The 27,950-nt window shown below is 35.5% G+C and overlaps 1 protein-coding gene across 2 annotated transcripts in view; it reads right to left on the reverse strand.

Moving 5' to 3' along the window:
• LOC148944646 (sushi, von Willebrand factor type A, EGF and pentraxin domain-containing protein 1-like) overlaps positions 1–27,950 on the reverse strand; it is a 193,227-nt gene that overhangs the window by 24,623 nt on the left and 140,654 nt on the right. For both annotated transcript variants that reach the window (XM_089099707.1, XM_089099708.1), the window contains exons 20-24: positions 24,038–24,310; positions 21,490–21,628; positions 16,067–16,240; positions 10,400–10,495; positions 4,158–4,328 (exon numbers count right to left, since the gene is read on the reverse strand). In XM_089099707.1, coding sequence (XP_088955833.1) covers positions 4,158–4,328; positions 10,400–10,495; positions 16,067–16,240; positions 21,490–21,628; positions 24,038–24,310 — 853 coding nt within the window. The remainder of the gene's footprint in view (positions 1–4,157; positions 4,329–10,399; positions 10,496–16,066; positions 16,241–21,489; positions 21,629–24,037; positions 24,311–27,950) is intronic.

The raw sequence follows: 27,950 nt of genomic DNA on the forward strand, positions 1-27,950 counted from the left end.
TTGGAGGGTCAAGTATTAATAGCCAACAAATAATATCTACTCACTATAAAATGGTAGATATTCTTTTCAAAGAATTAGACTAAATTCTTGATTTTTCATAAAAAAAGGCACTTCGCACATACATGCTTGCACATACACACGCATATGCTTGCCTTTGACATTTATGATCGTGTTGCAACTCAGAAATTATCGTTAAATGTAGGATTATGTATGACAACAGTGCCAATAATTTATCCCTTGTACTGTCTCTGTTTCTATGAAAGTGTAAAAAACAAAAAAATAGTATCGACTAGACTCGGCTAGGAAGAAAAATAGAGTCTGGAGAGGGGGGGGGGGGGCAAACTACGGTGGGAGATTCAGTTACCCCCCCCCATCCCTGCCCCATAGAAAATTACGCCTCTGCACAGACAATACTAAATTCCCTTTACTATTAGCTTTTTCACGTTTTCTCCTTTTTTTATTCTTAAATTAAATTTACGGCTGTTGTCAGAAAAATCAGTAAATTATGAACTATTTTTAGGTTTAAAAACATGGAAAATTAGACCCCAAAAATTCCAATATTTCCAACAATTCCAACAGACCTGCTAAAAATTGGAGTAAAGAAGATAGATTCCACTTAGTTTTTGTTAAGTTTAACTGGAATGTATGATTTTGTGTTTTGAAGTTATTAGCTTCCCAAAAACTCAACAGAAAATAAGGATTTTGGGAATAAGCTATTCTGCTGAGTCCGTTATTAGATAAGATACACACTTGGACAGATGTTTCCCTTAACGGATGCTAGATTTGATAAGAATTACATTAAAAAAAAAATATAAATATCCACGAGATTCATTGCTGGCAAATAAGGCGCCGCATCGACATTTCAGTTGCTGAGTCGTTTTAACATGGATAAGCAGCAAACCTGCTTATACATGTTACCTGCTACCTTACTAAGGTAGAGCTCGATCCCTCGAATCCGTATTGCCAAGCCCAATCTCAATCCACATTGTTACGACAAGGTTAAGAAATATATAAGACAGCATTGATAGAAAACACTTGGAAACAAATTAATACCAAACAATGAAAAAACCAATTTCTCGTCATTTAAAGTTTCTGTTTCTCTAGGTGCAAGTTTGGCGTTTATATAAACGATGAATACAGCAAAATAATTGATCAATTATCAAATTACCTTTTCAACTGACCGATGTTAACATATTATGCTTCTTCCTTGGCTCTTTACAATTCAGACCTGTTAGGCCCAATTATTGATAACTAACTTGAATGATATGTTACTTATTTACAGTATAATTTAGTAAAAATATTGTTTTCAGCTCAATGCATAATGCCCTGTTTGAATGGGGGAACGTGTATTGGACATTATCGGTGTTCATGTAAGCCAGGCTATAGAGAAACCCAGACAGAAGCATAACATATTAACATCGATCAAGTAAAAAGGCAAATTCGTTAATTGATTGATTATTTGGCTGAATTCATCGTTTACTAAAATGCTGAGTTTGCACTAGAGAAACAGAAACTTGACAAACTAGAGAAACAGGGCAACTGCCCCTCCCAAACCTTGGTTTGAGCCTCCCCCCCCCCGACTCCAGTTTTCCCCCCAGCTGAAATTTAGTTTCTTCAAAAGTCTTGCCAAACTAAGATACGCCTGCATAATTCAATTACTCGGCTGAATATATAAATCACATCTGGTTTTCTCTAGTCTTAAAATTATACTTGTACAAATAAAGCGGACAATTGTTCCCAACTTTTGTCTACTAACACTGTTGTATCTTTTGTGTTAATCATTTGACTGGTTGAAAATTGCAATCAAACAGCAAGTTCCCATCTCATCTAATATAAAACTTTATTTCATGAACCTTAAGCTCTGAATAGTAAATCAAAAGTTTCATATTTGCCCAGTTGAGTATTGTTGAACTTGGCAAACTACATATGAGATACATAACCGGTGCTGTAGTAGTACAAAATTTTGATTCTATTGACAAATTCAAAATAACAGTTTACTATTAAGACTAATTTATATAATAGTTACTATACCTGAATTAGCTAGAATTGTCAATCTCATCCCACTTTACAGTTTTGAACGTGTTTTTAATTTTTGTTTACTATGGGCCGTAGTTCGTCCTTTAGAAGGTTGCAGCTACCGCGGCAACCACGATGTGACTATAATTTGGTCTAATTAAATTCAACTTAAGTGGAACTGTAGTCTGACTCGTGTATAAGGCATATGTGCGAAGCCTTTTTTTATGAAAACTGAGGAATTTAGTCAAAATCTTTGAAAATAATATTTTTGAAAGGAATATCTTCTGCTTTACAGCGGGTAGATATCACTGGCCAGTTATTAATACTTAAACCTGCAATTTCTTGTTGAGGAACTAGAAATCAGTAGCAGAATCGAGGATGAAACAATTTATTATGCACTGATTTTGCTTGACAAAACTCAAGTATAGTACTAATCTCTTGAGGTTCTGCCTTTGGCTGGGAGTGCTACGCGCGGTTGAGAGCAAACCATCCAACGTATCCCGTGTTTTCCCCTAGGTTTCTCTAGGTACCCATTTAAAGCTGGGTGAACTTTTGGCTTGTCTTACAATGAAATGCAACTAAATCTCGACCCAAACCAGTTAATAGCCACCACCGAGACTCGAACCAACAACCCTTCGCTTGCAAATATGGAGTGTCAACCATTCGGCCAGGAGCGGACACAACATTTAACACAGCCATTAAATTTAATTTTACATTATGTCAATTCAGCCATGGTTGTGCCAACACAACAATTAAGGGGTCAACCTGTGCTAGCGTTATGTTACCACAAACTTGGTATTTCTGGTTGGCTCAAGTGACTCTCCAGATGAGTAGTACCAACATGAAAGAAGGCTGATTCATTATAATAAGGACTACTGTGCAGACTATCACAGATTTCAATTTATGCGTTGTAAACTTGTCTTGCTTAGTTCTGAATTTTTCAGCTTGATAAAATGACTCTGGTTACATAAAATGAATGACTTCATTACTGGCTTGAAATTTTACTCAGAAGAACCAATCAGGTGGAATGTAGCTTTTCTTTGTTTTTAATGGCGTAAAATTTCTCACCAAACTTTGAGACTTTAAAAAGCGGACATTGGCTTCCCTTTATGGCATAGACTTTTAGGAATAGTGTGATTGGCTTAAGAAATTACATAACAGATGTAAATTATTGGAAGTTAAGCACATTTTATACCACAAAATTATAGGAGAGTAATTTCTCTTTTTCTCTTTGTTTAAAATATGATCTGAAACAGAAGGGAAACTGACTGGTTCTTTCACACAGTGCCGTATGACTAATTGCACTAGCGTTACTAAGGATCTTACCTGGACCGTGATAATCTAGTGTTCAAAACGCGATTTTGTAGTCATGGTAACTAGTAACCCAGGTTCAAATCCTTACCCTGTCAAAAATATTTGCTCTGTAATGGAACAATCAAATTGATCTTTTCCCGGTAGTAGAGAACATAGAGCCTGAACTCAACTGCAGGAAGTCACTGAAGGGCTCGGAATTCGGTATCGACGATGAGGTTATGCGAAAGCTTCTCCAAAACAATCCCGACAAGAAGAAGAAGAGGAAGACTTTATGTTGCGTTACGTAATATCATGGAGTAAATTTTTGGAAACGTGAATAGCCAAAAGTCAATAGTAGCAGAAATGTCAAAAGATTATTAATAGAGTTTCTCTAGAAAGCCTTTTATGCTAGATTAGAGCTTCTTTGTTCCTCATTTTTAATTAGTTAATTTATGATAAATTTCATGATTTTATACGATGGTTGCCTTAAGAATTTCTATGTCAGGCTAGTGTGAAAGAACCTGCTTAATCTTGAATAATTACATTTAGTGTAAAGTAACTTAGACATTAAGGATAGAAAATGACGTGTATAGTGTGAAATGGCCTTAAATTATGCAACCTTTATGCATTATAAGTTCTGAATCTTTCAGTTCGCTTAAGTGGCTCTGAGGACAAGTATTACAGCAATGTATAAAGCCTTATTCCTTGGCATAAGAAGAATAATGCCAATTAATACAACCACTAAGGTGTGCTATATAAACCTACGCAAACCTTAAGTTATAATAAAATGTCAATCTTTCCGTTCGTTGAAGTAATTCCTCGGACGTAACGTACTTAGAAATACTTACGATACTGGCATCGATCCCCAGTATATCCTGATGGGCATTTGCAGCGGCTGCGTCCCACACATAGTCCTCCATTTTGACATTTTCTTTGACAATATGCGCCACAAGATGCCACACCAGACCAGTCACCTGTTTCATCGCATTCTAGAACTGAGCCATCTATTGGGCGGTATCCTACAAATGAAATATAATTTTTCTTTTTCTGAACTTGAATATTATCCTAAAATGATTTGAGAGCGAAGAATCAAGGTAAATAGGCTCTGAGACCACAATGGTTATGAATGATATACGGAAAAACTAGGGATTACAAAAAAAAATTAGAGATACGAAATGACAAAATAAAACGAGGATAATTATTAGCTAGGGAATAAAGAAAAAAGGAAACATTACAGAAAAGATTTCAGTTAAGCCTTTTCAGTGCTAAAAAAATATTTGCATACACTATAATACACAAAGAAATACAGATTTGAAAGTATCCTTACAAAAGCAGAAAAGTGACAAAAAAATAAAATAAAAAAATACATGAAAAAAGAGCGTTCGAAAATTTGACAGGGTAGGAATTCTGTTAATGGACACAGATACAGCCTGTTTTTTGGTTCAATTTCAATTCAGACAACTAATTTACCTTTTTTCTAATGAAGAGGCACGTGTTCCGGATTTAATTTTTCAAATTATTATAAATAGGGTTTATAAATAGGGTTTATACTTTCCTACAAACTGTGTACACCAAGGTTACTTCATTAGAAATAACGATATGATGTGGGTAATCAGAACATGGGGGGATAACGTAGAATGACTTTACACTGTACACTTTTTGCTTTACTTTTACTATTTACTTTACACTTTACACTTTTATTTAACTTTTACTTTTTACTTTAAACTTTACAGATTCGTCTATTGAGAGCTAATGATAGTGTAGCCTTTTTTCCCAATCTTGATACGGGTGTTATCGATATAACATTTATAACAGGAAAATAGGACTCTACACTGAGTCGTTTCTAAAACCGAAAAAAACATTCACATTTAAAATTACATTAAAGGAATTAGGATGATTATGTTCTCCAAAATATCTCCCGTTTGTGTCTGATTCTTTCAATTTAGGATAATATTGTAATTATTTCCTTGATGAGGTAAACTTAACAGTTCTTTAATGTCTCTTTTTTGTCTTTAAAAAAAAGAAAAGATGTTTTTTTTTAATTTTCTTAGACAAGAAAATGTCTAAGTACGAGTAATATCATAATTCTGGCTAAGTGAACAGGTGGGTCTAAAACTCAAATAATTCTATGATATAAGTAAATTGTACTTTTAGCTCAAGTCACAACGGTAGGCTTGATAATTGAATTAAAATCAAATTTTCATCAAGCCATGGCTAATTGGAGAAAAAGCCAAGACAGATAGTCTGAGTGAGAGGCAAATCTGGTATAAGCTTTTTTTAGGATTGTATAAAAATGATGTCATTTCACTTGTTGATAGAGAGTCTTTCATCCATCCACCCATCCATTCTAGGGCAGAACTAAGGTAGATAGTAATTGGAGTAAGATATGGATGATCGGGAGGATTTTGGGCTGACTCATGACGAACAATGTCCACTGGACTTGTATGCAAAACGGAGGATTGAATTTGCTTGGACTCATAGGGAAACCAGCGACCTAAACCTAATAGGCTTGACCACTTGTAGATTCAGGCGGATTTCCGTGTTTTAGGATTTACAAATAACCAACAAGTTCCCTGGACTCGTAGGTGAACGAGAAAACCAATAATTTCCAGAATGTTTGCGTAAACGGCACGAATAAACGGCGGGAGTATATATGAATCTCTTATTGATTAACTTTTCGAGAGGCACGCCCGCCTAGAGTCTCAGGCAGGTTGACCAAGTTTTAGAATTGACACAAGACCGTTACGTCACCTGGAATCACAAGCAAACAAGCGTCCAAAGCCTAATAGGGGGGCTCGCCTACCTAGAATGCCAGACGAGTGACCGCCCAAAAATACTGTAGGCTTTCATATGAAATATAAATCTTAAACTGTTTGAAACACTCGATTGCGATCAGACACAAAAAACGGAACCGAAATTCTAAAAAACTGAATTTTGATACCAGTAGATACATCAAAAGGATTTTATTTTTATGCTGATGTCAGATGGAACGAAGCCAAGTGTTCTAGACGTGGGGATAACCACAGTAGCACTAAGGACAACTCTTACAGCAAACCAATCAAATGTGCACTCTGTGGTTTCGGAAAAGCATCCTTATTACAGTTTCAGCTGTCCGGAAGCGCAAAAGTTACTTGCAGTTAAGAAATGAATCGCGAATTATGTCTGATTACTTGGAACATTAACGCAAATGTAATCAACAAACTGCCTATCCTCGAAAACCTAATTCGCAATGATAACATTGTATGTCTCCAAGAACATTTCCTGATTAATGAAGGGACTGAACTTTTAAATATCGGTGATTTAATCGATCTTTTTACTGTTGGTGCGAAATCGAGTGGTAGTGGCCGGCCGTCAGGTGGTATCGCAATCCTTGCTTTAAAGTCTTTACGCGCGACAGTTTTCCAAGTATCCGATAATTTTATTGCGATCGAGGATGAACGGACAATAATCTTTTCAGTTTATATGCCTACGGACTACAAATCATCTAGATCATATTCCAGGTTCGTTTGTACTTGTCGGAAATTAGCAAACGCTATTGCGAATTGTCGCACCCAAAATTTGTCGTACATTGTTGCCGGAGATGTGAACTGTGATTTGTTGAATCCGAAAAACCCTAGATCCCAAGTACTTTCAACTACATGCACTGGTCTAAACATAATAGAAAATGATCTCGATTTCACGTATGTGCATAACTCTGGGGCACCTTCATCTCTTGATTTTATAATGTGTTCTCATCAACCAGTTCCCCTTTGCCAGTCACATGTGGATACCTCTATCAGCACATCTGACCACTTACCAGTTAGTTATGTTTTCCCACCTAGTACATCTTCGGACTACAATCCTGATCTACCCAGTGGAAGAAAATGGCATCAGAAAGTTATGTGGGATACAATTAATACCCCTTTGTACCAGAAGGTATGTGACGATATTTTAGCAAGAATTCGCGTCCCTTACAATCTACTTCATAAATCTTCTTTAGATGCATTATGTGATTAACAGGTACTGATCAATATATACTGTGAAATAGTTCATGCCCTGCAGTGTGCGGAAAAGGCTGAAGTGACGATTTGTCGTGTTCGGATTGGCTCGGAAATATCCCACTGGTCCGATAATTCGGATCTTGTAAATGCGTGTGTGAACACGAAATTCTGGTTAAGAATGTGGATAGATAATGACCGACCAAGGCATGGTATAGTGAACTCCATCCGATTATATACTAAGCGAAGATTCGCAAAAACCCTCGCTACATATCGTGCTATGAGTATTGAATGTGATAGTAAATATATAAAGCAAGAACCCGATCGCATGTGGAAATTCCTAAAAAAGAAGAAACGTAAAAAATCAGTTGATGTTCTGCCCAGTGAGAGTGAGTGGGGTAAATATTTTACGCATGAGTTTTCATCGCCTAATACTGATCTGGAAAATAAATTTTCTATTGAGCTTGATGCGAGTCTTGCGGAATGTGAACGGGAATTTGGTTGTGTTGTTTCTAATTTGTCAGTCTGTGAGGCACTCTCGAAACTGAAGAAGAAGTTGTCGAGGGGGTAGATAACCTATGCGGATTGCATCTGCAAGCGGGAAGTCAGAACCTTGTCGAGCACCTTTGTCTCCTGTACCAAATGATTTTTAATGCTGGGGTTGTTCCAGACCTATTCTGCACGGGGGTAATTATTCCTGTATTAAAGAAGGGAAAAGACGGGGGACAGTGTTCTTCTTACCGCCCGATAACTGTCGCGCCTATACTGTGCAAGTTATTTGAATTGCTTGTTGTAAATAGGCTTAGTGCTATATGTGACACGCCGGATAACCAATTTGGTTTCAAGAAGAAAATAAGTAGAGAACACACGCATTATTTGATTGCTAATTTGTTGATTAGCGCCGATGATTCAAATGAGACTTTGTATTTTGCAGGTCACGATGTCAACAGCGCTTTTGACTCCGGTGTGCACCCTCAGATATTGTTGTCGGCCCGGAAACGTGGCGTGGATAAGTCTATTATACGCGCGCTGAGGAATATGTATAGTAATTTAAAAGCGCGTGTAAATGTACCTTGTGTTAATGCTTTAACCCTATCTTCTAGTCTTATACCTGTAGAGAATCGCGAATACGCCAAGGAGCACTTACTTCACTACCGCTTTTCAATAATAGTATTATTTCATCGCAAGAACCGGTTCAGTCTACATGTATCTTTAGAGGTCTCAATGTTTCGCTGATCGATTATGCCGACGACATTTTGAACACGAGTAGAACACTTATTGGCATCGAAGAGACTTTCCGTGTTTTGAGTAAGGAGTATGGTAACATAGGTTTTTCTTTCAATCCCCAGATGAGTGAAGTTCTCGTATTTAATAGCCGCGTTAAAGATAGTGTACCAGTTGATGTTATTTTCGGTATTTATACGATTAAGTCTTCGTCTAAGATTATGTACCCCGGCCTTCCAATTTGTAGCGATCTTAAAGAAACCCGCGATTGCCTTGTTTCGTTGTTCGCTGTAAAGACACGCAGAGCTTATGGAATTCTCGTTTCAATGAAGTGCCACTTTAACCGTTTTCTACTTGCAAGGGTGTATAATGCTTTTGTTTTGCCACATGTGCTAGCCCTATCTCCGTTTTGGAAAATATTTACTTCGTCTGATCGCCGCAATATTCGTTCTATTTTCTACACATATGGCAAGTATCTGCTTCGTCTTCCAGTTTGGATGAGGAATTCAAATATATCTCTGAAGTATGGTATAGCCGACCCGCTTATAGCTGTACTGAATCGCCGTGTTCGATTTGCAAAGGCGTTTGAACCAAGCCTCTCTTCATTATGTGTCGCAATAACTTAAATTTGTCTTTTTTGTTTGTCGTAGGAATGTTCTTAATCTTGTTTTTCTGTAGTTGAGTTTTCTTTGGATATTTTGTTGTTATTTGATGTTACTTTTTTTTTCTTTTCTTGTACTCCATTTACAACATTTTGTATGTTTAATAATGGGTAATAAAATAGTAGTAATAATAATATATAAGTTTCGTAAAGTTTAGTCTTACCCATCAAAAGTTACAACCCTGATAAAATTTGCCTTATTTTCGATAAAAGGGGGAAACACCCCGTAAAGGTGATAGAATCTTAATGAAAATTAAACCACCAGATTCAGCGTATCAGGAAAACACCCTGTAGAGGTTTGAAGCTCCTATCTGCAAAAATTTGGAATTTTGTAAAGAAAAATCACGGATGCGCGTTTTTTTTTGTTTTTTTTTCCGAAGGTGATCGTATCGATCCAGTAGTCCTAGAATATCGTGAGAGGGTTTATCCGAATGGAAATTAAAATTTCTAGTGCACTTTTTAAGTGACCAAAAAAATTGGAGGGCATCTTGGCCCCCTCCCACGCTCATTTTTTCCCCGAAGTCACCCGATCAAAATTTTGAGAGAGTCATTTTGTTCAACATAGTCGAAAATCTAATAAATATGTCTTTGAGGGTGACTTATTTCTCCACAGTTCCCGGGGGAAGGGCTGAAAGTTATGAACTTTGCCCATTGTTCATATTGTATTGCTTATTGGGAAGTATACAGACGTTTTTAGGAGAGATGTTTTCTGGTAGGGGGGGGGGGCGGAGGAGGGGGTTACGTGGGAGGATCTTTCCATGCATGATTTTTCCTTTGGAGAAGGGACATTTCTATGAAGGGTGCGGCAGATTTTCCAGCATTATTTAAAAAACGATCAAAAATTAAATAAAAAACAAGAACGAGGTATTGACTAGGGGGCGAACCCCCTCATATACATAATAATTTCTGTTTGTTTTAAGTTTTAATGGTGCTCCTTACTTTCAGTTGAAAAAGACTTGTTTTTTTTATTTAATTATAATCAGAAGCCACCAGACTGATTGTAAACGTCCCAGAGAAATAAACACTTCAGGCAATAGCCCCACGTCACTTTCATTTGTGATTGGCTAGGTGTTACGGAGACTTACCAATTATATGAAGAATGATTATAGTTATATAAAAGAATAATTATGGTATATCAATTATTATAAAACTATGGTAATAAAACTATGTCACTATGAAATTAGACATAAAATCAACTAGATTTCTCGAGAGTTTTGTTTATACATACCATATGGACAATGTACGATAACTTTATCTCCAATTTTAAATGAACTTCCTTTAATCCTAGCACCATTGGTCACTTCAGGTACACCACATTCCTTTTCTAGAAAAAATGTGATATATAAATTACTATACCAGACAGAAATAAATCCAACTATAACTAGAGAAAATAGAGGAGTAAATAAAAAAAAAACAATAGAAAAGCGTTACTATGTAGATGAGGCAGTAAGGAGGCTTTGAATAAGTGATAGCAGAGGTGGTGCTGGAACTCGGTTGACAAGAATTTTTGCACATGTTTTTTACGGATTTTGGAACTGTTTGTGGTTCAACTTTTAATTTTTCTTTTATTTTACCCAAACAAAACTCAAAGTTTCTACCATTCTGTCTGTTTTTAACTCCTTTTTGCTCGAAACATTACTTACTTATTACTTTGCTAATTCATTAATATTAATTTGTTGATCTAAAACAAAAATCTTTCCAGGGCTCCGTCTCCAAGCTCGTGATTTTTAATATTTTCCTAGAATTCATACAGGATTTACTTGTTACTCACTTTCCTGAAAATCCCCCCCCTAAAGTCAATTCTCATCCCATGTACATGCCCAACACAGCTACTATTAATTTGAGGCAATTGTAAATAAAATTCTATCCTACCTCTTATAAACACTGATAATAATTCTAAAACTGGTTTACAAAGAGTCCTGCCTTCACAAAGAGACTCCCTCAAGGTTAGTCCAACCAAAGGTCCCCTCTCCCTCAAAAAGGCAAAAAGACCTAAATATGCACTCTATACCAATCAATTATCAACTACTCCCTACCCTCCTCATAGCTAAACCTGTGTGCATCTGTGACTTGAGGTCAAACATTTACTCAATTTTAGTAAAATGAATTAATTAAAAATAAAAAAAACCGGAATTTTATATCAATTCCTTTAAGACTAGATGCGGATTACTCTTTCAAGATTAGAAGTTTTCAGGATAACGTCAGAACATATAAAAAAACAGAAAATTTAAAATTCCAAAAATGAAACCAGATGTACAACTACTGATAATGCTAAAAGTCATTGCGGCATCAATCCACCTTGTCAATCCAACTTTGCTCTGTGAAACACTATCCACCCCACTATGTTAAAAATTTAACATTTACTCCTTTCATAAAGTTCGAGCTCTATACATAGTAATTTCTGGTCGTTTTAAGTTTTAATGTTGCTCCTTACTTTCAGTTGAAAAAAACTTATCTTTTAAATTTAGTCTTAACAGTCAAAGTTGATTACGAACACAGATATATGAGGGTTTAGAGAAATAGTTTGAAAACTACAAATTGGCTGCGAATGGGGAAGGAAAGTGCATATCCGACAGAAAGGAAATGAAAATAAGGAAAGGAATTAGAAAGAAATACTCGAAAAGGCAAATATTTTGTATATTATGGTTTCGATAAAAGTTCACTGAGAAAACAGATTTACGATCATTTCGAAAAATAGTCTGAAAATCCATGAAAATGATGCCAGATCAAAGTGAAAATTTCACCAGTGGGATAACCAATGACATGTTCCATGTAATTCTAGAATCGAGAAAAGCAGCATTATCTACCTTATCTTTAATGCTCTTGGTCCAGATAGCTTCCTCTTTCGAATCGTGATAGGGAGTTAATCCGGACATTTTCTTTTTAGGTTGAATAGGGGTGCTTTACGGCACGATTTTGCCAACTCAATTTTTTTTTTATCTGACTGGCTGAAAACATTGTGGGAGGGGTCACCCTTCCCCAAATGTGACACATCTATACCAACAACTATAATGCATGATACCAGTTCACCCTTTGCGACCAAAAACACGTCTACTAGGTTTTAACGTCTGAGGCACTTTTAATGGACATATTGTTATCATTATTTTATTTTAATGATATGGCGTCAAACTTTAAGTCAGAACCAAGCAAACTTAAATTGACAGAATTCTGTATTCTAAATAAGGTCTGAAGTACCTTTAAGGTAAGTAAAAAAAGAAAAAAATTCAATAGCTTGGAATCAAACAACATGCCAGAATCAAGAAAATATACGATGAATAGAACATCTTTTTCCAAATAAGCAAGAGAACTAATTTCTTTAGACTTTATCTTACCCTGCTTTGATCACTCAACCCCCAGCCCTCAAAACACGAAAAGAAGAACTATGAGAAATAAAACATATGAATAAATACTATAGGATAAATCAAAAAAACAAAACTAGTTTTTTAATTGAAAGTAGGAAGCAACACTAAAGCATAAAACGAATTGAAATTTCCGTATTTGAGGGGGGTTACTCCCTCTCCAACATCTCGCTGGTTAAACTAAAGCTCTTCAGTGCTTTCAAAACGCTTGTTATCCCAATTCAATGGCCCTTGTGTTCCAGTGGTCATTATTGTTTAGGACAAAATTTAGGACAAAATTTGAATATTTAGTCTAAATTTTTCATGAATAGTAGTTTTGTTGAATAAGTTCTAATAGTAACTTTGCTATAAAATTCTAATAGCTACTGCTGCAACCACGATTGCAGCTACTGCTGCAACCACGATTTTGGGTGGGCAGAGAACCGAGATGATATTATTGTTAAGATGGATGGAAATTTTTGGCGACTTTTCATCTTCTACGCGGTTGAGGCCATCACGATCTCAAAATTAGTTTAGTTAAATGAAGCTTTAAAATAATGTCAAGAACTGTTTTCTGAAATAACAAGGAAGGTATTAGCCCGCAACACCCTTATTAAGGCTTAGTCTGAATTAAGGCAGATTCGAGATTGATTCCTACAAGCCCCCTCCCCCCTCTACATTTTTGAAGGCTCATAGAGGTTGCTTTCCTAGGTTGAAAAGACGGAAAAACTAAAGTGATGACCATAAAAGGTAAAGTTAAAGTATACGGTATTGGACTTTACAATCACTACCGGCGGTGCTAATGCCCGTTTTTTGGCCCATCAGCCAGGAAATACAATGGGGGGTTGGGGGTCAACCATCCTGTGCTTTCGCAAACCCTTCCTGTTTACCCTTTCCAGATTTCTCCAGGTACTAATTTAGAGCTGGGTCGACTCGGGCTGAGCTTACAGAGCCAAGCCACTGACCCTCGTCTTAAACCAAATAATTCGGTACATTAGGATTCGAACTCTCGTCCTCTCAGACAAAGGATCCTAAATAAATCACAGTATAAGCAAAATAAAGCGAAATTTGATTCCATGTAGGATCGAAACAGAGATCTATTTTGGATCTGAGGTCGAGGTGCTAGCCTTTAGAGCCAAAATAGGATTTTAAATCTTATTTAGCCCATGGTTAGTCCGCAAGAAGGCTGCATTTTTAATATAGGTGTGAGGCGCACCTTTTCAAGATGGCAGATTATAAACTTCCACTGAACAGTTTTTCACCATGGGAAATGAACTAGCTATCACAGAATTTTCTGTCACTGGAATTTTACCCTATCTTAGCGAAAACTGTTGGTTTTATTGCAGAAAAAAAAACACTTTGTTCTGGTATGATCTCTTCTGTAATTAAAAAAAACCCACTAGAACTTCTTATTTCTGTTCAAATCAACTTGACACTTGGATAGATGGAGTCACTCACGTGACAAACACTAAAGTAGAGTTTACTATGGCTTTCAAGATAGAGGGGTTGTTCAAACCTCCACTTTAGGGTAGTCCACTGCAAGAAATCGTTTGGCCATCTCAGAATTTATACTCACCTGGTTTTCGGCTGTGTTTAACTACTAGTCAATGTTTCGCGGCGCGAAATTTCAATTTCTTATATTTTTACCTCAGTTGCTTGAGTGTTCTCACTGAAATAACTCTAATAGCTTCTTTTCCCTACGTGGATTAGTTGCGCCAATTGTATTGTATTGGTGGTCTTTTATTTATTTTTCGTTTTTTTTTTTACATTGTTCTTCTTGTGTTTCTCTTGTGCTGAAGATACCTTGTTTTGATAAAGGCGAAATAACCGCGTTGTTTTACATTTTTTAATCGAGTTTCTCAATGAATGTTTTTTTTCATTGAGTTTCTTCTGTCTGTTGGTTTTTCGTCATGGTTGGTCAGTTCGGCTTAAGATCTTACAGTATTTTCATTTCAGTTCAAATGAGTCCTTCTCTGACATTCTACGTCAGGATCAATAAAATCATCCCTGGGAAAAAAAAATAGCGAAAAAAGGTATTTAAAGTAAGACTAACCTTACAATATAAGTTCAATTGGCAGATTTCCTTATTTTTATTATCAATATTATTATGTTACCTCGCTTTCATAAAATAACAGACGTTTTCAAAATTAATTTTAAGCATTAGCAGCAAGACCGCGGCACGCAAAGGCAGCAAGATTTATTAGATAAGCTCAGCAGTTTTCGTGTTAAAACTAGAGACAATTTTAAATCCCGCAAATTGTATAATTATCTCTTCCTAAAATTAAGGAGGACTCGTAACTTAGCAGTATATTCTAATACTGATTATTATGCGACTAAAAGTTGGAAAACAATCAAGTTGATAAGAACGTCCGATCGCGTTGGAGTATAATGTTTTTCATGAAAGTACTGTTTCTAACAAGTAGGATAATCATGCATTCAGGATATCTTTTTTATAAAATTAAATTAAAAAAAAACAAGTTTTTTTTAACTGAAAGTAAGGAACGACGTTAAAACTTAAAACGAACAGAAATTCTTCCATATATGAAAGGGGCTGTCCCCTCCTCAACGCCTCGCTCTTTACGCTAAAGTTCTATATTGTTTAAAAAATAGAGTTGTGAGAAAGTCAAACTTTAGCGTAAAGAGCGAGGCGTTGAGGAGGGGACAGCCCCTTTCATATACGAATAATTTCTGTTCGTTTTAAGTTTTAACGTCGTTCCTTACTTTTTGGAACATTTTCGAAAAAATAAGGGTAAAGTTCATAACTTTGAACTTTAAAATTGGGTAAAGTTCATAACTTTCAGCCCTCCCCCCGGGGACTTCGGAGGATTAAGTCATCCTAAAAGACATATTTATCATATTTTCGATCATACAGAACCAAATGGCTATCTCAAAATTTTGATCGGGTGACTTTGGGAAAAAAATGAGGGTGGGAGGGGGCCTAGTTGCCCTCCATTTTTTGATCACTTAAAAAGAGCACTAGAACTTTTAATTTCCATTCCAATGAGTCTTCCAACAATATTCTAGGACCACTGGGTAGATACGATCACCCCTGGGGGAAAAAAAAAACAAAAAACAAAAAAACACGCAAAGGTGATCTTTCTTCTGACAAAAACTACAAAATCCCACATTTTTGTAGATAAGAGCTTGAAACCTCTACAGTAGGGTTCTCTGATACACTGAATATGATGGTGTGATATTCATTAAGGTTCTATAACTTTTAGGGGGTCTTTCCTCCTTTTTGCAAAAATCAGCCAAAATTTCTCAGGCGCGTAACTTTTGATTGGTAGGACTAAACTTGATGAAACTTATATATTTGAAATCAGCATTGAAATTTGATTCTTTTGATGTATCTATTGATATCAAAATCCCGGTATCTAGAGTTTCGGTTACTATTGAGCCGGGTTACTCCTCACTTACAGTTCGTTACCACGAACTGTTTGATAGGACTAAATTTATCTTAGAATCGGTTATTTTTGTTTCGGAAACCTCTTAGAGTTTAAAAGAAAATAGTAGTTGCAAACTAGCTCTAAAAGAAATAGGTAACATAAAACAAATACTTATGCACTGTGGAGCCTCTGCTGACCAGCTACCGTCTTCACCGCACAGAGCCACGTCATCACCGTCAAGAATCGTATTTATAGGGCATGTGTATCTTATTACGTCGGCATATTGTCTTCCAACTCCCATAATGTAGCCACCAGGAGGAGGAATGGGTTCTGGACACCATTTTTCTATAAAATAAAACAAATACATCTTACTAGCTATTTGAAAGGGGTAATGGTTTTATATTTATCTAGGATTTTTTCTCTAGTTTAGTATCTTTCCATTATCCGAGTTTTTTCTGAATTCCTTTATTTCTTCTACGACTATATTACCTTCTTCATTTTTCCTATTTTTATATATTTGTTTATATAAGCCTTTACAACCAAATGCATCTTAAAAAATAACGAAAAATTGGAAATTCAATTCTGAATAAAAACACCTTCATTGGTAATACTTTCATAGACCTTCATAGGTCATTACTGCACTTACGCTATTTTGATTTGGTTAAATTTTAAGAGCAAAAGCAGCCCCGACAGTTTTAACATAATACCCTCAGTCGTTCTTGGGATACTGCTGAGATGCCTTATTGGGAATTAGCATTAATACTGTACGTTTTGATTTAATCTTAAGGGAACATTTAGTTTTTATAAAATATAATGGGCAAATGGGAGGGTGGGCGTGGGAGGGGGATTAGTTGCCCTCCAATCACTTTCAACTATTAAAAAGAGCATCAGCCCTCTCCATTTTCAATCGAATGAGCCCTTTTCGAAGTTTCTACGACAACTCCTTCGATACGAAGTGCCCTGGTCTAAACAGCAACAACAAAAAATAATACATTGTACCCACGTCCATCTTTACTATAAGAATGTCAAGCATTTCAATCACTTTTGACTATTAAAAAGGGCACTAGGCCTTTCGATTTCCAATCGAATGAGCCCTTTTTGAGTTTCTACGACAACATTTTCTATAAGCACCTTATATGCCCCCAGAGCATAAATTACAACCCTTGCCCTTAGGGCTGTAAGGGGGTTGTCATCCTCAAAGACCTAATTTCCAGAATTTTCAACTACGTTAAACAAAATGGCTATCTCAAAATTTGGATTGGATGGGTTTGGGGAAATGGTGGGCGTGAAAGGGGCGTTGGTCACTCTCCAGTCACTATCAACTATTAAAAAAGGCATCTAGCCATTTCAATTTCGAATCAAATGAGCCCTTTTGAAGTTTCTACGACAACACTTTCAATAAAAAACTTTATATGCCCCCAGGGCATAAGTTACAACCCTTGCCCTGCGGGCGGGGGGGGGGGGGTTGTCATACTCAAAGACCAAATTTCCAGAACTTTCTATTACGTTGAATGAAATGGCTATATGAAAATTTTGATTGGATGTGTTTGGGGGGAATGGTGGGCGTGAGAAGGAGGTTAGTTACCCTCCAATCACTTTAGACTATTAAAAAGGGCACTAGCCTTCTTAATTTTAAATTTAATGAGCCCCTTTTGAAGTTCTTACGACAACTCTATCAAAACCTATCAACTCTATCAAAATCTATCAAAACCTTATATGCCCCCAAGGGATAACTTACAACCTTTGCCCTGGGGGCTCTGTGGGGTTTCTCATACTTAAATACGTAATTTACAGAGCTTTCAACTACGTTGAACAAAATGGCTATCTCTAAACTTTGATTGAATGTGTTTGGGGTGATGGTGGGCGTGAGAAGGAGGTTAATTACTCTCCACTCACTTTCAACTATTAAAAAGGGCGATTTCAATTTCCAATCAAATGAGCCCTTTTTGAAATTTCAACAACAACTTTCTATATAGGGGGGTTAGTTGCCCTCAAATCACTTTCGACTATTAAAAAGGGCACTAGCCATTTGAAATTCCAATCGAATGAGCCCTTTTTAAAGTTTCTACGACAACGATTTCAATAAAAACCTTATATGCCTCCAGGACATAACTTATAACCCTTTCCCTGGGGGCTTTGCGGGGTTGTCATCCTCAAAGACCTAATTTCCAGTACTTTCAACTACGTTGAACAAAATGGCTATCTCAAAATTTTGATTAGATGTGTCTGGGGAAAAGGTGGGCGTGAGAGGGGGGTTAGTTGCCCTCCAATCACTTTTGACTATTAAAAAGGGCTCTAGCCCTTTGAATTTCCAATCGACTGAGTCCTTTTTGAAGTTTCTACGACAATGCTTTCTGTAAAAACCTTATATGCCCTCAGGGCATAACTTACAACCCTTGCCCTGAGGGTTGTGGGGAGTTTCTCCTCAAAAACATAATTTCTATCTGGAAATCAACTACGCTGAACAAAATGGCAATCTCAAAATTTTGATTGGATGTGTTTCGGGAAATGGTGGGCGTGGAAAGGTTGTTAGTTGCCTTCCAATCACTTTCGACCATTAAAAAGGGCACAAGTCACTCCAATTTTCAATTGGAGCCCTTTTGAGCCCTTTTCGAAGTTTCTACTACAACCTCTTCGATATGAAGTGCCCAGTTCTAAAGGAAAAAATTAATAAATAATACATTGTGCCAACATCGTTCTTATATACCCCAGGGCATAACTTAAAACCCTTGCCCTTTGGGCTGTGGGGGGAGTGTCCTCCTCAAATACATAAATTCTATCTGGAAATCAACTACGCTGAACAAAATGGCTATCTCAAAATTTTGATTGGATGTGTTTGGGGGAATGGTGGGCGTGGAAGGGGTGTTAGCTGCCTTCCAATCACTTTCGACTATTAAGAAGGGCTTTTCGTAGAAACTTTTCAAAGTTTCTACGACAACTCCTTCGATACGAATTGCCCTGGTATGGAAGAAAAAAAAATACATCGTGTCAACGTTGTTCTTTACTTAGGCAGCGCGATTGCGCTCCCTATGATTTTCTGACGATTTTACTAACATGCATGTGTTTCACAAGCTTCACCTATCACAGGTGCAAAGTAAATGGAATATAAATTTGAGTATTTCGAATACATTCGAGAAGGCTTTTTCTGGTGTCTTATTTCATAGAAATTTCACCATGTGTATGTCAACGAGAGCTCGGTCGAGGGGGGGGGGGCTTTTGGAGCTAAAGTTATTCGTGAGAAAGATTTTGGTTCCCAGGCCGTTCGAACAGCCAATAGCTAGGACTTCTGATTCTAGTGAGTTGGGGCCAAGTGTATACTTTTAAAGTCAGTCCATCTTCCGCCTTTGTCTTAGTTGTTTGTTCTTCTACTACCTTATATTCACTGTATTCTCACGTTAATAAATAAAGACCATATACCGACGTTAATGCTATTGACGATCTTTGAGAATTTACGTAAACCGTTCCATCAGCCAATGAAAAAGGCATATAAACAAAGAAGTATAAAGTGGTTTACACAGGTGTACCATAAAAACTTATGATTGGCACGCCGCTATGCCTCGGTCAAGAATTTAAAGCACCGAAACCCATAAAGGATAGTGTGTATTTCTCTGATGAGCCCTGATTAGTGATGGTCATTTGGGAATAACTCATTAGAATTGAGGTATTTTTAATTTGAGTTATTTTCTAACTACGATGTTGCCTGGCGATAGATCCTTCTTTTTCGTTGATTGTATTTTGCTCAACCGTTTACCCTAGGTGATCGGATGGGTGGGTAGTTTTTTTTCTTTTCACAGATGAATTACCTTTATTACATTATATATATATATATAAGAGACACAATATATTGAGAGAATATTGAGAGACACAAATGACTGTATATATATACTGTATATATATATATATATATATATATATATATATATATATATATATATATATATATATATATATATATATATATATATATATATATATATATATATATATATATATATATATATATATATATATATATATATATATATATATATATATATATATATATATATATATATATATATATATATATATATATATATATATATATATATATATATATATATATATATTTTATTCACAGTTTTTATCAAGAGGAGACCATTTTTGATTGAATTTTTTTCCTATTTATAAAATTGTGCAAATGTTAACGTGCTATAATCTTTTAATGTTGTTCTCCTAGAATAACTTGCTTTTGAAAGTTCATAGGCAGGCTAGAAGATTGAGTTAAACCAAGTTGTTTTTGACACATATATGCATAATGTTTAGTTATATTTTTATTACTGAACTTAACTAATGATTAATTTTAATTTCAATACATTTTGCACATTGCGAATCAGCATGAATAATAAATTTTGTTATTGAACATGTCGTAGTCAAATTTTTTTTAGATTTTAAGTTTTAATTAACAACGGTTGCCCTTTACTTACAATTTATTCGACTGACTTCAAGCTTAACGAATTTTATGTAGTTGGAACCACCCTAAAAGTATAATTCTTAAAGTTTATACATTGTTTTCAAAAATAATTTTTTTAGTTTTGGTCACTATTACAACGAGTCACTAATTACTTACAGTTCGTTAACATCTACTGTCTAATGAAAAACAAGAAAAAAAACATAGCACCAGGTATTTTCATTTAAATGTCGATAAAATAAAGCTCCTGGCGTCATCTGCTTCCCCTTCCAAGTAAATATCCTGACGGAGCTCATAACCTTTTCACCTGTCCTAATTTTTTTTCTGGTAAAAATGTGAATTAAATTATGCAGGTCAAAAAAAGAAACATTTTCTTCAATAAGAAGGGAACTATCACCCCACATCATCCTTATTCTGGCTTAGTTCAAATCAAATCAAGGGAGATTAGAGATTAATTCCCATCTTCAACCCCCCCCCCGAGACCCAATATTTCTGCTGTTTATCTTGTTTTTTGGGAGGGGGAGAGTAGGAGAACGTATTCGAAGATCACTTCTTTACATATCTATGTTAAATATTAGCCTTTTTAGTGACTTTTCTATATAAAATGGTCATTAATTATTTTAAAACATTTCAAAAAATTCCCTTCTGACAATATTTTTGCCAGCACTGCTCCTTACATGGCAACTCAAATCTGACACGAAATTTTTGACAACCATCTTAAGGTCATTTCACGCAGGTTTATCATTTGAGACCTTTGTCAAAGTGCAACAGCTTGACCCAAAGAAGCATCAATTTTGGGCGATTTTTTTCTAAAAACAAATGGCCAGTTTGTCCAGAAAATATGATTTTGCTCGTCGTAAGTACGACAGTGCGACAATAACCAAAGAATTACGACAGTTGGTAAACCCAGTTTTGAGAGAGTATCATTAGAAGCTCTAGTACTTACATAACAATTTTTAAAGGGGTTAAACAGGGCTAAAATAGTCTTTTGTGTCCCTGGGAAAAGGGACACTTTTGTGGCTATCAGAGCTACGACTAAAGTTACCACGACTGAAACTGCCTGAAATTACCTCGTCTCATACTAGTAACAATGGGGTTACAGTATATCTATTATTACCAAAAAAAGAATAGTGCTACCACTTACTTTGACACTGGGGCTCATTTTCCGTCCAGGTTCCATCATCATTGCAAACTCTCTCAACACTCCCAAGTACATCATAGCCTGGATCACAGCCATAGTATGCTAGCATGTTTTCGACTCGGACCCACCCATTTGCTGGGCTCTAGAAATTGAATTTGAATATGCAAAGTTTAAGAACAGTGCAAATAGGAATATACAAATTTACTTTAAAAAAAAGCAAACTTGACCGTCCAAAATCAGAACAACACAAGTTTCGTGTTGGACATTCGAGGTCTGAAATTAAAAGGTTGCAGGGAACGTGAAGTGCTTCATTTTGACAATGATAAATAAAACAAATAGGTTTTTTAAGTTGAGTTAAAAAAAGGTAAATCCGACCTTTGCCATTTCTTTCCTTTAAAAAGATGTTTTATGGGTAATAATCTTTTTCATTGTCACAAGCTTATTATATTTATTGCAAATATTTTTCCATACGCAAAAAATCCTTTTCAGATTTATCTTAGGTGCTTTACAGAATGTTAAGTACAATCCTTAAATATTAAAAAAAGCTCTATATCAGGATTTCCCAGAATTGTTTGCCACGGCTTGGTACAAAGTTTTAAAAATTTTCAAAACCGATCTTACGAAAAACGAAAAATAATAATTGATTTATGAATCAAAATTTATGCATTAATAAAGTTCGGCTACTTATTTGCTCATTTCGTAAAAAAATTGATAATAATTAAATGAAAAAATATAAGTAAATGAAAATGAACAACCAAATTAATTTAAAATTTTAAAAAATGGGGAAACTTCGACGTTTTTTTGTAATTGGTTCAAAGTAATTGGTTCATTATCATTTGATAATGTTTCAATCTTTCTTGATGTTTTTTCATTTGTTTGTTTGATTTTTCAAGTATACTAAAGCTGGGCACAGAGCATCTCACGTATAAGTAAAAAAAGGCGTCAAAAATTGTATAATATTCTCTCAGGTTTGAATACACCTTTTTAAACCGCAACAAAATTAAATAGGGGTAAAAAAAAACACTTTTTATAGATTAATTTCGCATGAAATTTCAATGAAATTACCAACTTCTTGTCACTAAGATTAAATATTTCGCATATTCACTTTTGACTGAAAAAGAATCTGAAAAAGAATAAAGAAAGAAGTCTTGAGAACTATTTCTAAGCTTGATAATATTCATTGAACTACCATTCTTGAAGTGAAATTATAGTTTATTTAGTTTTAAATACCCCCCATCATATTTTCCATAAGTTTCGATAATTCATTTAAAGTTGCCACAAAATGGAAGGAAATGCCACTTTCCCATCTACTTAAGAAAAAAAAAAAAAAAAAAAAAAAAAAAAAAAAACACGCATCCATGATCCCTCTAGCCAATCTATTTTTCGGACAAGATTTCATGAAACTTGAAACATTCTTCCGAAGTCTCCCCCCCCCCCCAAAAGAAAATATTTATAAACAATTTTGTATGTTTACAAATTTTCTCCTGAACCCAGTAACATTTTTATAATGACTTATGTCAAGTTACAACCGTTACCTAGGTAAACACTGGTCTATATTCAAAGAATTTTTCCGGAAATAAATTTAAGAAATTTCTTGCGCTACATTAAAGTTTTGATACTTAAAAAAGCCCTTTGATGCATTAAAATTCCTGTTTTAATGTAGGAAGTCTTTATTTTAATTGTTATTAGTTTTCTTTAACGAATCTTCTTATCGATACAGCTTCGAATCGAAGTTAAATGATATAAAATTTACAAAATAGCTCACCAAAGTATTAGATTTTGCAATTCCTAGTTTAGTAAAAGGCATAGATTTTTATTAATCAGAATATTTTCATGCTAGTGGGCCATATTATTATATTGTTTTGGTCATCATTAACATTTACTAATCATGACCTGGCCTAATCTCGGTTGTTCTGAGGATATTTTCTTGGCTTTTGGTTATTTTTCCTTGATGCTGGGAAATCATGCAAGGACGTGACCTCGTTAAAGTTTATATTTGTTACACTATCAATATAATATTAATTTAGTTTTTACCCTACTAAGGAAAATTGTAAGAATGACAGAGTAGCCAGAAAGAAAGGAAATAAAAACAACAAAAAGAGAAACAGGCGAAATTGCAAGCAGACGAGAAAAATCACAAGAAAAACAAGAGACATAGTAAAAAAAAGAGCGAAATGTTCATATACCCAAAGGCAACAAAAGGTTCTTTGGGGTTTTATCTTTTTCTTATTATGTTAGTTTTTAATCTTTTGATGCTTTTCCTTTTGTATATTAAAGTGTATATATTGGGTTACCTTTCTTTCATTTCTTAACAATCACCATATAAATTGAGATCTAATATCCACACTAATAGGTGCAGAAGTTTAACTTTAATGAAGGAGGGGGATCACCTGATACTGTGAGCCTCCAAATGTGTGATTCAAGCACGAAAGATGAATATTTTTTGGGGTTCTTTAGACCAAAATTGAATGACAGGGATTCATCCTCTCCTATTCCCAGTGTGTAATTATGTTCATATACCAAAAGGCAACAGAAGACTCCACTAACTTACCTCCAGTCCCAGGCAAGGTGGTAAGCATTCAGGGGTAGCGCCAATCAATTCACCCTCTTCTTCGCAAACCAGAGCAAATGGCCCACTGTTGCAAATTCTATAGCCCGGATAGCAGTCGTACAGAATAACACTTCCATAAATGTTTTTCTTGGATGTTGCAAATACATACGTTGCATCTTTGATCTCAGGAGGGGATCGACAAGAGATGAGCTCGCAAGTTGGTAGAGGTTCTGTCCACCCACCGTTTGCGCCACATGTTGATCGGTCGCTTCCCTTCAAAAGTACATTTTACTTACAACAATGAATAATATCTCTATACTATTTATAAATCTAGTAAAAATAAACTAACTCATGATATTGCCCTATATCTGGAGAAATTTGAAAACTAGCACTTTACTGAAATTATAAAATCCAAGAAAAAAACAGAATACTGTTTCAGTAGCTAACATTACTTTAGTTTTACTGAATCAAGTTTATCTTATTGATAACCATTATCGTGATTGTTGAAAATTATTATCAAAAAGTCAGAGGCGAAATCAATTGGTAGCACATCGAAAGCGTCGCTTGTGAGGATGTGCTACTAACAAAAAAAAAAAAGAAAAATAGAATAAGAAAAATTGTTCTAGAGAATATTGAAAAAGTATATTCTATAAGACGTAGGAGGGTGAAACCGTGCAGCCCACAGGTCAAAATTCAGTCTAGTTCTTAGTATAAATTTTACTATGAACCTTCCATTCAAAAATTACATTATCTTGGTCCACAGGAAAATTTTCTCTTGGGAAACATTCTGGAGCATGAAGAGCAATGTTTTATTGTTGTTTTTTTTTTTTTTATTAACAGTATACATTCTTTTCTACTATTCTAATATTTAATATACATTTAAAGAAGTTTTTTAATTTAATGGTAATTAATTAGGAAGATGTTAGCGTCAGTAAGTGAAGGAACAGTCATAACCACACTTAGCAGAAAATTCTGCAAGAACTTTTGACAAAAAGATTTTATGCGGGGAAAAAAAAATTCACAACCTGGCAGTGCACTGGTCTCGACTGTATATTTAATGTTTTTAATTAACTTTTATGTATGCTTTATCAGCATCACAATTTTACAGTTGTAAAATTATGACTTTTCTAATATGTGAGGATTTCATAACTTGGAATTCACTAGAATTCCAAAATATTTCTAAACACTGTTTTTCAGGCTACAGATTCTTTGCAGCCATCTGCACTATACATAACTTGTCAGTATACGTTCCCTCCCCCCGCCAAAAAAAACATGAAAGCCTTTACTTTTATCGATGTTAAAACTCAGACTTTAGCACCTTTACTATACTCACTCATCAAGAGCCGACTGTGTAGAACACACCAGCATTTGTGCTTATCGATAATAAATCCCGATCTTAGAACCTTTACAAACTCATCAATAACCGCTTGTGCAAATAGAGATGGCCAAACCTTTACACACCAGCATTTAAATTTATCAATGTTAAAACAAACACTTTAGCACCTTTAACAAACTCATCAAGAACCACTTGTGTAAATAGACGTGGCCAACCCTTTACACACCAGCATTTGAATTTATAGATGTAAAAATCCACACTTTAGCACTTATACTAAACTCATCAAGAATTGACAACGTAAATATAGGTGGTCAACCCTTTGCACAACAGCATTTGAATTTATAGATGTTAAAATCCCCACTTTAGCACCTTCACTAAACTCATCAAGAACTGACTATGTAAATAGAGGTGGCCGACCCTTTACACACCAGCATTTGAATATATGATTTAAAATCCACACTTTAGCACCTTTACTAAACTCATTAGGAACTGGCTATGTAGATAGAGGTGGCCGACCCTTTACACACCAGCATTTGAATATATAGATTTAAAATCCAAACACTATAGCACCTTAACTAAACTCAATAGGAACTGGCTATGTATATAGAGGTGGCCGACCCTTTACACACCAGCATTTGAATATATAGATTTAAAATCCACACTTTAGCACCTTTACTAAACTCAATAGGAACTGGCTATGTAGATAGAGGTGGCCGACCCTTTACACACCAGCATTTGAATATATAGATTTAAAATCCACACTTTAGCACCTTTACTAAACTCAATAGGAACTGGCTATGTAGATAGAGGTGGCTGACCATTTACACACAAGCATTTGAATATATAGATTTAAAATCCACACTTTAGCACCTTTACTAAACTCAATATGAACTGGCTAAGTAGATAGAGGTGGCCGACTCTTTACACACCAGCATTTGTATATATCGATTTAAAATCCACACTTTTCATTAATAAAGCACTTGACCTGGGACTTGTGCCAGCTGCTATTTTGCTTGACATAAAAAAAGCCTTCGACAGTATAGATCATGGGATTCTATTAGGTAAAATAGAGCACATTGGGGTTAGAGGAGAGGCTCTACGATGGTTCCTGTCTTACCTTAGTAGTTGACGTGTTTATATAGGAGATGATCCGCTGAATGACACCGTTGTCAACTTCGGTATGCCGCAAGGCTCAATCTTAGGCCCACTGTTATTCCTGGTTCATGTGAATGACCTAAGTCGCATTCTGAACCCTAACTCCAGGACTTCACGGTGCTGCAAGTTATGTTGCGACCCAGAAATTTCGAGCAACGATCATGAATCGGATGAACTTGTGGCGTTCGCGGATGACACTACAATAGTATCCTGTGACACCGACATGTCAGCGCTCCAGAGTAAACTTGAGGTCATCTTAGAAGAAACTTACATTTGGATGGATGCCAATCGATTTTTAATAAATGTTTACAAATCTTGCATTCTGTTCTTCTCAAGGATTGGACCTCTATGCCCAGAGGTATTTGGACCAACGACTTCTCGAGGAACGATCAGACGACCGAAAACTGGCTGTGCCAGGTACCTAGGTGTACTCCTTGACGAAAAGTTATCCTTCGTACATCACATCCACGCTGTGGAGCTGAAGCTCTCCCGTAATCTTGGCATTATCAGGAAACTGAAACACACATTCCCTCAAAAAACCCTTCGTCTACTTTATAATGGACTTATCAAGCCTCATCTACAGTATTGCGCGTCAATTTGGCAGTCAACATTTACATCCCACCTGAAAAGGCTTGATTCAATCCACACACATGCACTAAAAATAATTGGAAATATGGAAGATTTTGTTTCCCGTGAATTCCTTTATCATTTATCGTGCTCAGTTATAGTTTTTAAATTTTTCTTCGGATTACTTCCATCAGCATTCCACAGTCCATTACAGTTGGTATCAGACCAGCATCCTAGGAACACGAGATCTGCCTCAAACCTTCTGGTGAGACGAAAACCTACAGTACGGTCGGATTTTGCACCGGATGTGGCGTGCGCGAAAGTGTGGAACATGCTTCCACAAGAGCTGAGATGTAGGAGCTCTCTTGGGTCTTTTAAAAATAATTTGAAAAAATATCTTATTGAATATTCATTAGAGTTTATTATTAATTGAGATTTTTTTTTTTATTATTATTATTATCATTATTATCTGTTTTTTTTTTTTTATTTGTTTTTTTTTTTTTTTTTTTTTTTTTTTTTTTTGTTTGGTTAAGGTAGCTGTGCTTTTGGATAGGAAGGGGGGAATCTCTTAGATAGTGATTTGTATGGTTGAGGGATGTGGTTGTGTTGAGGAGTAAAGCGAGAGTAGTAAAGCGGGATTAGGAGGAATCGTTATTTTTTTAAGGGACTCAACGTGCATTTTTTTGCATAGAGAAGTTTATTTATTTTTATTTATTTCTATTTGTTTTTATTAAACCCGATTGAATCTGAAATCTGAATCTAGCACCTTTACTAAACTCAATAGGAACTGGCTATGTAGATAGAGGTGGCCAACCCTTTACACACCAGCATTTTAATATATAGATTTAAAATCCA

The sequence above is a fragment of the Artemia sp. Qi Xiang Cuo genome, chromosome 14 (genome assembly GCF_049724085.1).
Source record: "Artemia sp. Qi Xiang Cuo chromosome 14, ASM4972408v1, whole genome shotgun sequence".
Taxonomy (NCBI): domain Eukaryota; kingdom Metazoa; phylum Arthropoda; class Branchiopoda; order Anostraca; family Artemiidae; genus Artemia; species Artemia sp. Qi Xiang Cuo.